At 36.1% G+C, this 16,979-nt stretch overlaps 2 protein-coding genes across 3 annotated transcripts; both read right to left on the bottom strand.

Moving 5' to 3' along the window:
* Positions 1-6,662: 6,662 nt before the first annotated feature.
* Positions 6,663-10,268, bottom strand: LOC149383158 (uncharacterized). Of its 2 annotated transcripts, none has more exons than XM_089629493.1 (6): positions 9,948-10,268; positions 8,556-9,472; positions 8,007-8,255; positions 7,401-7,481; positions 7,057-7,311; positions 6,663-6,913 (listed from the first exon to the last, which is right to left on the bottom strand). In XM_089629493.1, the coding sequence occupies exons 2-6, from the start codon at positions 9,297-9,299 to the stop codon at positions 6,857-6,859; spliced, it is 1,386 nt and encodes a 461-aa protein (XP_089485619.1). In that variant the 5' UTR covers positions 9,300-9,472; positions 9,948-10,268; the 3' UTR covers positions 6,663-6,856. The 2 variants fall into 2 exon arrangements, with proteins under 2 accessions (XP_089485619.1, XP_089485620.1); XM_089629494.1 differs by having other exon boundaries at positions 8,556-9,451.
* A 5,212-nt stretch (positions 10,269-15,480) lies between these two features.
* LOC149383157 (uncharacterized) lies at positions 15,481-16,208 on the bottom strand. Its single transcript, XM_089629341.1, has 2 exons — positions 15,837-16,208; positions 15,481-15,755 (listed from the first exon to the last, which is right to left on the bottom strand). The coding sequence occupies exons 1-2, from the start codon at positions 16,202-16,204 to the stop codon at positions 15,707-15,709; spliced, it is 417 nt and encodes a 138-aa protein (XP_089485467.1). The 5' UTR covers positions 16,205-16,208; the 3' UTR covers positions 15,481-15,706.
* Between the last annotated feature and the right edge of the window lie 771 nt (positions 16,209-16,979).

The raw sequence follows: 16,979 nt of genomic DNA, 5'->3' as shown, positions 1-16,979 counted from the left end.
ACCCCCAAATTCATCCGGCCACCGCTAAACCCACCACGATGTGAAAAGCCCCAAATTTGGCGAAGAACTCCAACCACCCCAAAAACGAAGAACTCCGACCGCACAGACCACGAATCAAGGTTCTCTATCTCTTTCTCTACTTATCTGAATGTGTGTATGTGTGTTTTTCTATTCTAGTGAATACGCGTGTTTGTGTGCTAGTGAGTGTACTCAAGGGTGTGTATATTTCAGGTCCATTTCAGAGCTCGACCCTGAGAATTTAGGGTTTTAATTTGTGGAATGAAAACTCAGTTTAATTTGTTTAACCTTCCTTCTTCTTTTCTCTTATTAAAAACGTGAGGAATGAGACCTTAGGGTTTTGTTTTAATTTTGTGCTTGAATGTCGAGATTTCTCTTCAATCCCTCAGCCAGGAGTTCGAGATCCCGGTGGTTGGTTCGACACATAGAGCCATGGCTGATGTGGATTGTGTATCACAGCTTTTGTCACATGTTGTTGCGTGGTCGCCGCTGCTGCAATTATCCCCTAGAGTCTGTTCCGTTCCTCCGAATGGCTCGTCAGTGTCGTTGCTTGCAATTGGTGGCAAGTCCGGTCAAGAAAAGAAATCACTCTGTGTAATTTTTCATTATTGTTTCGTTGGATAATTTTTTTTCGTTTTTTGTCTCTTCTCATTCAGTGTCAAGATCTGGCTGGCTTATACGGAGGAATTGCTTAAATCAACAGAAGCAAAAAAATACTTCATTTACCCTGCCGATGAAGGTAAATCTACAACAGAAATAGAGAATAAAAGTGCTTGTACATGATAGAATGCATTTGACTTGTGTTTTACTGTTGGTTGAGATTACTACGCATGGAATTATAAGAAATTTATACCTTTTTGTCTGCAAAACATATCAAAGATTAGAATGATGGAAAAGTTAGGAATCACGGCCGATATGATCAGCAAACCGCATATCCTTAGGTATTGAAATGAACTTTGTAACTTTTTCGTTCATTTTTTGTTGGAGAGTTTTAGTTTTAATTCAATTTTTTTTTCACCCAATGAATTTCCCCGTTCAAGGTCAACGATCAGTACTTGACCAATGTCCTCATCAAGATCAATGCTAAGGTAAGATAGAAAACCTTTTTTGTTTTGTTTTTGGCTTTGCACCTCTTGGCTAATTTCTCTTATTTACCTATATTTTGCGTGTTTTCCTCGTGAAGCTTGGAGGGATGAACTATGTTGGCGATTGAACATCCTTCACGTGTTCCTGTGATCAGTGATACTCCGACGCTGATTTTGGGAATGGATGTCTCCCATGGGTCTCCTGGTCGATCAGGTCTCCCATCCATTGCTGCGGTGCGACCAACATATCTTTTTTTTTAGAATTTCTTTTTTTTTTTTGCAATCGTTTCAATAGTGTTAATAGATATTCATGTGTTTGCTACACGCAGGTTGTTGGCTCCCGATATTGGCCATCCATTTCAAAGTATGGTGCTTCAGTCAGGACACAATCTCCTAAAACGGAGATGATTGATACTTTGTACAAGCCACTGCCAAATGGACATGACGATGGGATCATCAGGTAGTTAATTTCAGATATCATGAGATGTTTAATTTTAATCAAAGCTTAGCTTGATACTTATTTTTGCTGCATCTGATTCATTTTCTAATAAATTTACTTCAAATACAAATCGGTAATATATATTATGAAAGTTCACGGATTAATATCTTATTGAAGTTGAAATTAAACTGTATATCCACGCACAATTTGTGTAATATAAAACATGCATTAAGTCGAATATCTATTAGATTGCCTTGCTTTAAAGTCGAATAAACTTCGTTTTGCAGTGAGCTTCTGGTGGATTTATATCAAACGAGTAACCGCAAACCATCACAGATCGTTATTTTCAGGTATCCAAATTCATAATTTTATTAGACCTGTTTATGACTCACGGACAATGATAAAATGATACAACATTATATTATTTTTCACATTATTTTTGCAAATTAAATTTTGTTGTGATGATGACCCCCCTCAGATTTACCATGCTCTAAACATATTATGCAACAATGTGAGTGTGTGTCTTGGGAGTGGCCGCAACAATGTGCATGTTGTCACTGTGTGCTTACTGCAAAGTGAGTGTGAATGAGTCTTAATTTGTGAGTGTGTGTGGCTGTGTGTTTATACGTCTGTGAATAGATAAGATGAAAATAGAATTCCCAATATTTCGGTTTTATTGGGTTGATGTTGATTACTTAAATTCTTTTGATAGTTGTTTCAGGGAAATTCGCGTATAGTCTTCGATGTTCCCTTTGGGCTGAACACTTGGGTCTACATGCAGGAGAGGTTGGTTTTGATATTGATTGAACCTTCATTCAACAGCATTTTATTTTTCTGTTATACAGACAAACGTTTAGTTCTCTTGATTTGGTCCTATTTAAGAGTCGTAGATAATGAAATTGACATTCCAAAAACCTGTTCTCCAATTTAAATGCGCTTGCTATACAATTCAGTTGTTTCTTTGGAAAAGTTGTTGGTATAACTTGATGATATAATTCTCGTAGCTAGTATATCTGATACGTGGATCAAGTCGCCCAGATTTTGCAGTACCACTCGGGCCTTGGCGCACCCCTCCTAAAAAAAATTATTCTCGTAGCTAGTTCTCAACCGATGAGAGCAACTATGCTGTGCGCATGGTATATCTCATGTTTTGCGTTTCAAAGTTGGTCTATTTATTTTCTTCTCTGTATTTCTTCTGTAGTGGAGTGGTCATAGCTGAAGGAATTCTGAGTGATAACCATGTCTTTCATAATGGTATGTCTTGAAACTTTTACAATTTTATCATGTGTGGATGAATTAATGCACGTTTTTTTAGTGATGTGGTACTGTTATGTTGAAACTGGACATTGTCAAATGTATTTTTAATAATGAATGATTTATTTTGACTCTGTACTCTATATATTATGTTATTGTTAAGAAGACTACTTAGTCCTTCTCTACGTTTATGTGCAAGTGACTCGAGTAATTGTTGTTGGAGTTTCATTCCCATTTCTGAAATACTTTGGCTATGGCTTGGACTGGAAAGAGGCTCTTGTTCTCATATGGTCAGGTTTGAGAGGGGCTGTTGCATTAGCGCTTTCCTTATCTGTCAAGGCAAGATATTTTGTATAGTCTCACTTCTGTTGTCTTAATTTATCAACTGCCTACTAATAAGGAGATTTTTTTTTTCTTCAGCGTACAAGCGACAACTTGAACTCTCCACACCAAAGTTCTGAAACTGGAACAACGGTATGTCTGTTTTAAAATATCTCTTGGTCATACATTTGAGAGTTTTACAATAAAGATCAGTCCTTAATCAATAAGAGCTGCTAATTTTGGTGATGTTCAATGGGATGGGAAATCTAAATATGGCTGATTCTGTTTTGCGAAATTCCAATAGTGATACGCTAATTAAAGACCCAAAAGAAATAATCTACTAATCTTGTATTGCAAGTCTGTTAAATCAATGTCATTTGGTACTGGATTTTGTGAAGGCTTGTTTTGGTTTCTTTGTTTTGGGTCTTGTGTTTGTGTGAGGGTCTAGGCTCCGCAATGAGGTTGTTGCGCGGAATAGACGGGCTCCACAGAGCTCACAACGATTCTGGAAAGCGGAGGCGCTGTGAGAAACGGCGGAGGCTCTGAGCAACGTGGTGGCATTGGCTTGGAAGGTTCGGGCCCCGGATCGGTACAAGTTATGCTTTGTCCCCCCTCTGCCGGTAAATGACTTGGTCTTTGTTTGAATGATAGCTCTGCAAGTCCTACTTGAAAATATAAGAGTATAACTGTTATGATTGGTCATGCTTATTATGGAGTTCACTTTCCAGTACTAATTTTGGGTGTATTTCTTATATTCCAAAAACTTGTAATGCCATATTTATGTAAATGATATTTATTATTGATTGAATGAAATATGAGATTTTTGGATATTATTATTATGTGTTTTTTTGGATATTTATATATTATAAATGTATTTAAATATATATTTTTATTAAAAAAAAAATGCTCTACAGAAATAAGATGTAGTCTATATTGTAAAAATATAATTTCATAAATATAAACTACAGCTAAACAATGTAGTCTTCAACAGAAAAGAATGGAGTTATATGCAAAGAAATAAGACTCCAGTGCAATAAATGCCACAAAAACGCCGTAGTCTGTCCAACTCAATTAATTATAACTACTCTTTAAAGCTGTAGTGTTTATTGACTCAAAATTTGAACAACTACATTATAAAAATGTAGTCTTCAACAGAAAACACTGGAGTCATAGGCAAAAAGATAAGACTCCAGTGCAATAGATCCCACAAAAACGCCGTAGTCTGTCTAATTGACTCAATTAAGATTACTTGTTAAAACTGTAGTTTTTTTATCTCATGTAATTGAGTTCTATATAACTACAGCATAACGTTGTAGTAATTATAGATGCCACTAGTAAGACTACATCTAAACAATGTAGTTATATATTTTAACTACAGTCTTATAAAACAGATACACTACGGCCAAACACTGGAGTCATAATCAAAGAGATAAGACTCCAGTGCAATAGATGACAGTCAGTAAACTGTAGTGGATTTAAAATGACTACAGCTTTCGGCAGTAGTTAGAGGCCAAATTGCTGGTAGTGAAAGATGACAAGAAAATATATCATGTCACGGTGCTCAAAATGTGGGAAAGAGGGCCATAATGTGAAAACATGTTTCAGGCGAGAAGAAGAATCAAGGGTACATCAATTTCTGTAATGGCTATAATACTTGAATTCATTATGATTTAGTATTGACTACGTACATTTCTGTAATCAATTTCACAGAGGCATGGAAGAGCATCGCAACCACCATCATCACAGCCTTCTCAAGCTCAGCCACCACCATCACAGCCTTCTCAACCTCAACCACCACCATCACAGCGTTCTCAAGCTACACAGCCACCACGACTGTCACCGCTTTCGAGTCAAGCTACACAGCCATTGAGGGTGAGGGTACTACTGAATGTTGATATTCTTTTTTTTTTGTTCTCATTCTATGTGTCTTTTTATTGTACAGAGAAGCCCGAGATTTAGGAGTCACAACATAAGACAGGATCTCATGAGGCCGCGAGGTTTATTCAAGTAGATGGTTTATTCAAGACAGTATCTCATGAGGCCGAGAGTTTTTGGGTTGCAGATTGTTTATGTCTATATTAAGGTTTCTTTTGATGAACCGATGTTTATTAATGGTTTATGTCTGTATTAATGTTTCTTTTGGTTTCTTTTGATGAACTGATGAACTGATGTTTATGAATGGTTTATGTACTTGGTTAAAACAAATTGTACTTTTGGTTTATGAATGGTTTATGTACTTGGTTGATTTATGAATGATTAAAACAGATTGACATCTTATTGACTCTAAATTATGTTGTTTGATAGCTTATTTTGTCTATTGATTATGTACTTTGATTTAACAATCATTTTTTCCAAGAATCTGTACCAAGAATTGATAGCTTAAATCAACTGAAAATATCACTTACTAAAACTGAGAAATAAATCAACTGACATTACTTGAGCATTTGAATCAAGAATACCAGACAACATTACACGTTCATTATCAGTTACAAAACAACTTCATCACTTACTAAACCAAAGACAACATCACAAAACCTACATCACAATTTACTTGAACAAACCACAAACAGTAATATAACCATTGCCAACATCTTAATCTGTTTTAGATCTTTCGATTCTAAAATTCTTTCTTTCATTGCACAGCTTTAGTGGTCGTGAAATTCTTCAATTACCAAGTCCGACTTCGTCCTCTCAAACGCATTAATTTTCTTCAACAGTCCGGGAATAATCGTTGTTGATCTTGCGCACTTCATGAAATCCACAGCCTGGCTCTGTTTTATACTGGTAATTTTGAAAATATTTAGAGTCGGCAATTTCATAAACACAGAAAGAAAAAAAATTGAAAATCCCTAAATTGAAAACCTCACCTTATACTCGGGGCATCCATAAAATCTTCAACCCAGGTTTTCAATCGTCCACGACGTGCGTTCAACCCCAGTAGCGCTGCAGAAACACGCCGGAGGTCGTCGCCGCCCACTCGACCCATCGACCTCTACGCGAGATTTCCTTGACGAAGAAGACAGATAGGATTCCATGACGCTTGTCGCGGTTGTCTTCAAGCCCAGTTCTGAAGAAATTTGTTCATTTCTTCTCGATTATGGAATTACACGATTTGGGATTTTAAGGTTTTATCAAGGGATTTGATTTTCTCGATTTGGGATTACACTACCATATAAAAGAGAATATTCTATAAAGAAGAGGAAACCATTAAAACAGGGGCAAAATGGTAACTCCCTAGTCGATCAAGCCACGTCAGCATATTTTTGTCTAAATAGACGATAAATTAGACAGAAGGATCAAACGTGATTTTCTCACATTCACCAGGTATCGATCCTACAGCTTTTTTCGCCGAAGGACCAACTTGTTACACACGACATAGTTCAGGGACTAAAAATGTCATTAATTTTTTTTTTTCAATTGAAACTCAGTACTAAGACAAACTTTAATATATAAAGGTTCTTGAAGAGGGTAAATAAAAGGTTACTCGTGCTCTCATTCTCTTCTGCCAAAGCTAAACTAGAAACAGAAGCCAAAAGCGTGTTGGATAACACATAAATATATTCTTTTATTTCCTTTGGTTTAAAGGTAAATTCTAGATCGAAAAGACCATTGAGATACATACAATTATTTACAGTTAAATCAAGCGATCGCCAGAAGGATTACAGGGGAACTGAATGTACAAATATTTACAGCCGGACCGGACAAACTTCTGGGGAAGAAAACGATCCAATATATTATTTTAGTCGCCTATGTCAAAGTATTTCGGATCCGTAGGAAAATGATATTCTACATGCAACTGCAAAAATTAGAACAAATTCACACTTTTAATCACTAAGCCACAACCAAAAACACGAGAAAAAAAAAACACAGGTCTTTAAAATGCATCGAAACCCTAAACTAAATTCCTCACTTAAAAGACCATTAATTTTTTTTTTTTACCTTGCCCTCATCGGAATCCGAATGGCGTTGAGGGAACACAACTCTGAGGTCGCTGCACAAGTAGAAGTGGCGTTCGCCATCGTTACTTGCGGGCGAAGATAACGGGTCGGACTTGCACCTCTGCAGCGATCTCGAGCTCTTCTTGGGAAAAGGGCACGAGAAGCGAGCGTGGAGAGCGTAGCGGAGAACCCCAGCCCCGTTCCCATTCCCGGCCGCCGGCGAAGAGGCCAAAGTCAGCTTTTGTCGTAAAAACGTCTGGTTTGATATTCAGAGCTAATAAGAACAATTTTAAGCCTAAACTGAACAAGCGCGGTAATTGTAAAAGAGCTCTTTCTTAGACGTACCTTTGTACCGGCTGGCATGTCGCTCAGATCGTAGTTGCATAAAAATGTGTGTATGGGAGTCCTTTCTGGATTACTGAGGACCTATTAAGTAGGAGAAATATATCGTAAAATATCCTAAGATTTCACATTCTTTTTAAGTTTAGGTTTGGCTAGTTCTCAAACAATTTATAAGCTGTGGTTATTTTGCAAAAACCTCAAGTTTCAAATGGCTAGATGTTAAGAGTGTTCTTAAAGAAAAGTGTTTTGGCCACTGTAAGTGTTTTTTTTTTTTTTTAGCCTTACATTATGAAAACCTTATATTGAAACTAATTAATTGGCAAAATAGACAAGGTTTTAGTTTCAACAAAATAGCCCAAATTACTGTACAAAAAAAAAAAAATTGACACAAGTATATAAACAATTTACCACTGTAAAAAAATAAAATTGCCAGCATCAAAAATTTTACTGACACGTCGTATTTGCATATTTACGTAAATTCTAGTTATTAAACTAATTTTAGAGAAACTTTAGATATTTTGCAAATCCATTAGTTTCAATTTGCTATTTAGCAGGAATACACTTCAACTATTTGCTCTTTGTTAACTGAAAAGATGATAAATTTATTACCAATTGAATGCGACCTTTGACGGGCACGCGGAGCCGAGTCTTTTCCATCCCCGATTTGTTGATGCTGAGGCTCCTCTTCATCGTCTTGGCTTTATTTTTCGACTCTGAATCGCCCGCGAGGTCGATCGATGCAAAATAGAGCAAATAGTTGTCCCCGTCCACGCTGGTCACCGAAAACGGAAGCTTCTGAGTCTGCGGCGAGAAACTCCCTCCGGTGATGCTCAGAACAGCCAGGAAACCATCAATCCTCTGCCAACCAAAAATCAACGTAAAAATTTTTCATTTATTTTCATATTGGCCCTCTCTGATATTGGAGTCTGACTATGTCCCTGGTTCGCGGTGCAACAAAATCTGATATTCACGAGACATAGCCAATAGGGTTTATGATTTTCATGCTGTGCAAATCTTTATCGGTTTTCATTTTTCGCCTAGGGTTTTCGTCTCTTTACCTTTCCCATGTTTCCCTTAACAAAAATATATATATATATATATATATATATATATATATATTGAGGTGGACGTGAAAATGGGACGAGTAGTTTTACCGACCTGGCTGAGCGCCGCGGATATTAACCGGCCGGACAAAAGAGACTCTTCGAAGGAACCCACCAAGGACCTTCTCACAGACAGCCCGCTCAGAGTCCGAACCGACCTCAGACCCTGAAAAATACGCTGCTCGAGAGAACGCTCGGTCCACGACGAGAATGACCCTGTGAGACTCGCTTCGAGAGATCGCTCCACGTCCTTGAGCGTAATTTCACCGCCACCTAAGTCCTCCTCGGCTTCGTTTCCCGTCCCTCTGCGAGGCTTAGGGCCGAGCGGAGACAAAGATAGCGGAGACAACGAAAACGGGAGTGTCTTCTTTGGAATCGTTATCGCTGCGGTTCGGGGCTTGACGATGAACGCCCTCGAAGATTCGTCCAAAGGGCCGTCGGTGAAGAAGAAACCATCGTCCGAACCCGAAGAGTCTTCGACATGAGCTTTTTTCTCGTCCTCTTCGTGCTCGAACGGGTCTCCGAGAGGAATCGGAGACGAAACCCTGGTTCTGACGAACGGCTCAGCTGTGGCTGTGCTCGTGCCCGAGGAATCGAAGCCGACGATGATCCTCGTGGCGGGTGGACCGTTCGATCGGTTCTCCTCGGGCTCGCTCGCAATCGGTCTTCGATGGAACGATCCGAAGGAGAAGAGAGGGAAATCGGATGGTGCTCGGTTTCCGAGATGGAGACCGCTCAGATCGCAGGCGTTCGTTCTCGGTGATGCTTCGTCTACACTGGGGATTTGAGGCAAACCCATTTCGGAAAGACCCTCCTAATTTTCTTTCAGCTAATTTTCCTATTCTATATTCCAGTTTTCTCAGAAGTATAAAATCCTAATAATACGGCTTTAATCAGGAATCAGAACCGAGAAAGGCGTAAACATCTCAGCTTTTGGAGGTTGACTCTCTCCTGGAAAATATAATGATGATCCTGGAAGAATTAAAAATCAGACAGTAATTGAAGTTTCATTAAACATTTTTCCATTTTTCAAGCAGCAAAATGCTCAAGCAATATCACCAAATGACATGTTTTAAGCATAAAGTTGCCTTGCACAAATGGAAAATTATACCCCAAAAAAAAAAATGACAATCAATTGAAAAACCTATAATTTGCAAGTAAATAACGTTCAAGGCCTAATACGAATTATTGGATAGACAAACCCAGAAATTTCGTTCTTTTTACGATAAGATAATATTGACAAAATGAAATGATATTTCAGAGGATAAATCTATACCTAAACTTGACGAAATAAAGCCGAGACCCAAAGCTCAGAAAAAGTTTCAGATAATGAAAAAAAAAAACGCAATCGATATTGTGGGTCCGTCGTGATTTGTGTTTATAAAAATCGAAACTTTGAAGAGTAAATTAAAAAAAAATTACAAAAGCGAGATAAATGAAAGCTTACCCAAATTCTCAGAAATGAATCTCAATTATCGAAAACTCCTTCCTTCTTCGTCTTCCTTCTCTTTCCTTTCCAGTCCCTTCCTTGTGCTCTTCTTCTATTGGCGCTTACTTGAAGTTCCATGCGCTTTGTTTTCTTCTCTTTCTTCTTCTATTTTGTCGTTTCTCTTCGAAACTTGTCGTTCTTGTAATTTACTGTTGGGTTTTATGATATATTTTGCTAGTTTGCTTTATGCTTTATTGTACGCCTCCCAAATTCTGATAAAAATTCAACGAAAATTCATAATTAATAATTTGTGGGTCATCTTTACTTTACCAAGAAATTCTCTCTCTCTCTCTCTCTCTCTCTCTCTCTCTCTCCTTTATGGTCCTGTTATTTTTGTTTCTACTGAGAAATTTTTATTTTTTTTAATATTAGTTATTGCAAGGAAAGCTGTGGTGGTGTGAAATTCCCAATGAAAATAATAGTTTTTTTTTAGCAACAATGAAAATAATAGTTTTTTACGAACTTCGTTCCTTTTTTTAATTAACGATATGGATAAAATCATAAAAACTTCGTTCGGAGTCAAAATCATATCGCTTTCATCAAAAGAAAAGAAGACGCGTTGTCTGCCTTAAAAAAAAGAAGGAAAAAAAAAAAAAAGACGTTGCCAACCATTCATTAGCGAGAAGAAATATACGTGTCGTGCCATTTAAAGTAAGAAAATACATGTTTTCATGACAAATGTTGGTTAAAGATTTGGTTTATTTACTGCTCACTCACCAAATATGGAGTAAACAAAGGCCTTGTAGATTTGTAGCCAAAACTAAATTATAAAATTTGAATGTAACCAATGTTTACAAATTTTTAAAAAAATAGTCGATGACAATTATGTTTTACTTAAATATCCTTATATTAAACATGTTATAATTAAAAAAAATGTAACTAATTTAAAAATTCGATAATTAATATACTAATGGTGAGCTCCGGTGAAATCCTACAGTAATAGATAAGATTTTCATCCAACACAATGAGTCTATTTTTGAAGCTTTTCTCGCTACGAATCCGTAGGATTTGGAATCACTCAATTTCGAGTTAATACGAGGAAGATATAGATTTTTGAATTTTTTATGGGAAAAAAAAACTATACGAGAGAGAAAGTGACGAATAGCAAAAAAAAAAAACTGGAAGAACAAAATAAAAAATTTCTTATTTAAGTGTCATTTCATCTGTTTGACTATTTTCCTAAAAATTTCCAAACGTACTATATCTCAATCGTGATATTTGGAATGACTTACAAGTTTCATAAACAAATTTAGGTCAAAGTCAAATCACCAACATATGTATAGTTTGGAGGATACTCAATAATATAGGATTTTCAATAATTATTTTAAAGGTTTTTCAAAAATACTAACGTAGAGGCAAGGAGTAGGGATTGGTTTTTCTTTTATTTTTTGTTTTTTTTTTCAAACTTAAATTAAGAAAGTGTCAACACCTAGGGAATCATTATTAAATATATGTATCAAAACATGAAAAAAAATGCCGATTATAAAGAAAAAACTCACAGATCAATATTTAAAAAATAAATTATTAGAGAAGGTAAAATTGTAAGAACCAATAAAAAATTGCCTTATATATCAAATGACTAGTTATTTAACTAAAATGAAAGATTGGCTATTTGTTAATTGAAATAGTTTCAAGCGGTTTAGTTTGCGTAATTTCTCTTTTTTTGTATTTGATTGTCTCACACAATTTATATACATTACCCAACTCATCTACATTAAATTTTTTAAAATATGACATGCAATATACATTTTTTTAATAACGCAATATACTATTTAATGGCTTATATGTGATGAAAATAATTAATTTAAATATACATTTTCATAATAACGCAATATACTATTTAATGGCATATATGTGATGAAAATATTTCATTTATAGATATGCTTCTAATTTTTGAAAATAAATAATTTTCAAATTAATTAAGGAAATATAATTGGGCATCCATACAGTAAACGCCTGGCGATGTTGCTGGAAATCATGTTTTTTGGTGTAAATAAGAGAGTATTGTGTTGAAGATGAAATATTGTTTAAAAAGTGCATTTTAAAGGCAAAAAATTGCATTAATTTTAGAGTTTTATGTCGGAAATGCTTTCAAAACATGTAAAACTCTTAATATAACCGTGTAAATAAGAGCTTCCAAGTCATCATAATTGTTTTTACATGCCTACATGAAACCTTAATTGAACTCTCTCTCTCTCTCTCTCTCTCTCTCTCTCTCTCTCTCTCTCTCTCTCTCTCTCTCTCTCTGATTTGGTCACTCCAATAAACAACAATTGAACTCCTATTTCTTCTTTATATGCACTGCGAATCCGAATTTTGCATCGAATTATAAACATACACGTCTTTCTTCTTTTCGTAACTATATATTTATTATAATATATATCCCTAAACCAAAAGGTTTATAGTAGAGCGCTTATGTATACATACTACTATTACTTTTTCTTTTCTTTTTTTACAAGTGTGTATATTACTACCGACTATGTTTGTATTTATTTATTTATTTTATTTGTTTTTTAGTATAACTTTAGCTATTGTTAGAGGTATTTTGACAGTCCTATTGTTAGAGGTATTTTGACAGTCCTATTTATAAAAACGACAATGAAGGTACAAATACAAGGTCCAAGCTCGTTATCAGATACTTCAGGCCCGCAAAAAAATCCTAAAATCCCAGTCCTCAAGATGAATCATCGAGTCAAGTTTTTCGAATCGCTTGAAATATTATAAGATTAGGACATAATACAATTCATAGTATTTCAATGAAATCAGTATATTTAAGTTGATTTAATTAGTAGCTAGATTGTTTTAATCTCATGTATATGCTTTATCAATACATAAATGTTTAATAAATAATTCAAAAAGAGCATGCATATATTCTCAAGCAAAGTCTTTGAACCAAACCGCCCAGACAAATCACTGAGTCAAATCTTCAAAACAAGTTCTTGGGTCGATTTCTCGAGCAAAGTCCTTGAATCAGATCCAAGACATAAGTTCACAGCTGATAAGCGCGTTTTATACATGTTAAACACCTATTTCTCAACTTGAATTTCACGTGTTCTCGAGTGACTTTTAGCGTGTTAGTTGTGTTTTTGAGTGATTTACAAGTTTGAGAGGTCAATTGAGTGTTACGGAAGTTAGTAGAGTATCATGTGAGGTTACAGAGCAGTTTTGAGGTGATTCGAAAACTTTCCGAACGAATTAGAGTTGAACAAGAAACACAGAGTCTTATTCTGCATGCTTTTGAGAATCTCTATAAAACAGCATGGATGAATTATTCCTTCTATTGGATAGATATTTCTCTTAGCTTTTTAAAGCATATTAATTTGCAAAAATCAAACATCGAAGTATATGCATGCGGTCTCTTTTTCGGTGACGGCGTCTTCGGTCTCGTCTTGATGTAATAATCGGTTGTCTAAGTATCTGCGGGCGTTGCACACAATCAGCAGCCATACCACCACACTCACCGTCGCTGCTGGCGCCACAAATTCCAATGACCACCCTCCCACTACTCTCTCTCTCTCTCTCTCTCTCTCTCTCTCTCTGATTTGGTCACTCTAATAAACAACAATTGAACTCCTATCTCTTCTTTATACACACTGCGAATCCGAATTTTGCATCCAATTATATAAACATACGCGTCTTTCTTCTTTTCGTAATTATTTATATGTATTATAATAGATAGGGAAATGGTGGGAAAAATACTCAATGTTTAGACAAAACATTACTTATATTATATGGACTAAGCCACTTGAAATGTGGAAATTGCAATTTAGCCAACGTTTCAGCTAAGTTTCAAACATAGCCACAATTGATGACGTGACTTTTATTAGTCATTTAACAATTTACATGTTTATCCTTTGTTTAAAAGTCGGCTGAATATATCGCCTATTTATTTTGGTTTATTTTCGTTTATTTATTAAACGCATAAATAAAATTAACGAAAATTTATTGACGATTCACAAGTTACTTATTTTAATCAATATTTAATTTGTTTCTTATATTATATTCCTTAATGATTTTCCTTTTAAATATTCAAATTGGAATCCAAGCTTGTACTGAGCCTGATGATGTTGTTGACTTCTTATTAGTATGACTCAAACGTTGGCTACTGTTTTATTTTTACTCATTTAAACCACATAAGGGTATATTTGATACTTCATAGTCGTAAATTTCAGTAAATAGCTAGATTACAAAATTTACCAAACGTGGGCTAGATCTTAAATACCACGTTTCAAAAATGCTACGTTGCTAGTTTGCCTTTTTTTTTCTTAGGCAAAAATACCCAAAGTTTTAAATTTAGTTACATGGTAAATACTTTGCCGTTAAAAATTCTGTTTGAACTTAACAGTCCGAGTAGTAACGGACCCACTATAACGTAACATGTGGTATTTTTGCCAAAGAAAAAAAAAACTTTGAGTATATAAGTAGTATTTTGACCAAACATTGAGTATTATTATCACCACTAATTCAAAAGGTTATAATATAAAGCGCTTATGTATATATACTACTATTACCTTTTTTTTTTTTTTTAAGTACAAGTGTAAATATTCTATGATTACTGACTATGTAATTCTTTATTTTATTTCTTTTACTGTATAACCTTAGCTATTATTATGGCATTTTTTTTTTTTTTTTAAAATAACGCTCATTGACACTTTTACTCAAAAAATGACAATGAGAATCCCAGTACAGGGTATAAGCCCGTTACGAAATACGGGTCCACAGACGAAAAATTGAGTCCTTAAGACGGATCATTGAGTCAAGTCCTCAAGTGGAATTCTCAAGCAAAGATCTTGAGTCGAATCTCCGAGTCAAGTCTTTGAGTTAAGTCCTGTGGTCGAGCTTCTCAAGCGAATTCCTTGAATCAGATCGTAGCCAAGACATAAGTTCACGGCCTCAAGTCTCCAACCTAATTAGTACTTCACTGCAAGAAAGCAAGGTCATGGCTTCAAGTCTCTAACCTTTGCAAATGAATCCCCGGCCGAGTCCGCGGCACGCTCCTCGCATGAGTCTCGATAAATTTCAAGTTTGGTTCCGGAGAAAGATGGTTGCTCGGTGGTGTGGTCATCAATTATGGCGGGGTCGGATCTGGCTAGATACGGATATATGGTATCTATTTTACCCTTGAATCCAAATCCCCTTGAATCCTTTGATTCGAAGAAGGTTTGTGTGCTATTTTACCCAACACGGAGAACGTGGAACGAGATAGATATATGTAGAGACAAAAACCCACTATTCGGTTATCTGCGACGCGTTCAGTCATGAAGTAGCTAAATGGATTCGGTCTCAATATTCGACTATGGTGGAGACTGTGTCGAGATAGATATATGTAGAGACAAAAACCCACTAGCGTGCAAACTGTGGAAGTCTACGACTACGATTCACTTTTGCTGGTCAAACTATTCCTTTGGAAGCTATTAAATAGCTGCTTGCTCACATCAGCCGCGAAGGAGCTGACCAGAATTCCTGTGGCTAAACTTAGTTAAAATTCTCGTAGTCAAAATGGTTATATATGCTCATAATTTATGTAAATGGGCTTCCAAAGATCTGGTTTTTGGATACATCGCTGCTGAAAACTTCCTCTAGGTAGTTGACGTACTTGTTTGATGAAATGAATCCTCTAATCGGGCACCAAAAATTATAAAATTTAAAATTTTCCTTCCACAATCCAAATTTATAAAATTATTACCCAAATTTCCCCACAACAAATGCCGAAACAGCTAACTCTTAACCTCCTTCGCCTTGCCTTGTGCCACGTCAGCAGTAGTCCTGCACGGGGAGCGAAAGAAAACATATGAAACACACCACTATATGTGCATACAAATGGAACTTTGAGAGCGTTTTTCTTACCTTTCACTTGCGAGGTTGCAACGCCCCGTGGCAAAGTCGACAATCTGGACGGCCAGCGTTGCAACTCTGACTTTGGCGAGCAAAAACGATGCAACGATATATGCCAAGAGTCGGAGCGGGATCTTGATCTCCCAAGACTTGGTGATGGTCAAGTCCGCCGCGGTTCGGACGCTCGTCAACCTATGGACTATGTTAGAGCCTTCGTAGAACAACTCTGGCACCCACGAGGTGTGAACGTGACCTTTAAGAACCGAGTCTGCGTTGACCACATTCGCGTAGGAGTAATTGAATGAGGTCTTTGGAATGGTGACGAGGCGCGCGAAAAAAATGAACCACATCACCGCTTTCACGATCGTGATAACCGCCATGAGGCAATCAGACTATTTCTCTGTTGGATCATCTCACAAACGGATTCCACTATTTTATAATCCCAGCAACTAAATAGCGTCAACATTATCATCAATCATCATCATCCAAAATCAACACCAATTCTCAGATTTGATTCAAAACGGGACGGAAACATAATCATTAATTATATTACGGGAAAGATTGTAAACTTATGGTTAATTCCAAAGTAGATATTGTTAACATTGCTTTTTTTATTTTATTCGATTAATTATTTTATAACTATTAGGATGGACGAAGTAAAAGACTCGAATATTACTAAATATTTGGTATAAATTGAAGTGTATCAAATTGCCTTTGATATATGTTGGGCATCGATCCCGTATAATGCAACCGAAGAACTAATGACATGTAACACTTGGTTTGTTCTGGTGTTATTTTTTTTTTCTTATTGAAGTTGTAGTCGTTGATTAATAGCGTTGGGAAGTAGATGTCACAAGTATGTTAAAATTATGTGCGAATTAGTAAGGTAATTCTAAAAACATCGCTTGTTTTAAAATTGTTTCTGTATCAATTCTTAATCTGCAGTATTTTAGAGAAATTTGGGTACAAGTTTTAGAGAGAAAAACAAATAAAACGGAGAGAAGAAAGAGAAGACGAACTTACCACAAGAAAGCTCCGACCACGTCCTCTTCCTTCTCCGGCGAAACAATCTCTTTCGGCCTTCTCTCTCGGCGTCTCTCTCTCTCTCCTCTTCCTTCTCCGGCGAAACAATCTCTTTCGGCCTTCTCTCTCTCT

This window comes from Urtica dioica, chromosome 10 (genome assembly GCF_054948205.1).
Source record: "Urtica dioica subsp. dioica isolate 48M chromosome 10, U.dioica_male_clone48M_v1_H2, whole genome shotgun sequence".
Taxonomy (NCBI): domain Eukaryota; kingdom Viridiplantae; phylum Streptophyta; class Magnoliopsida; order Rosales; family Urticaceae; genus Urtica; species Urtica dioica.
This window is presented reverse-complemented; position numbering and strand designations above follow the sequence as displayed.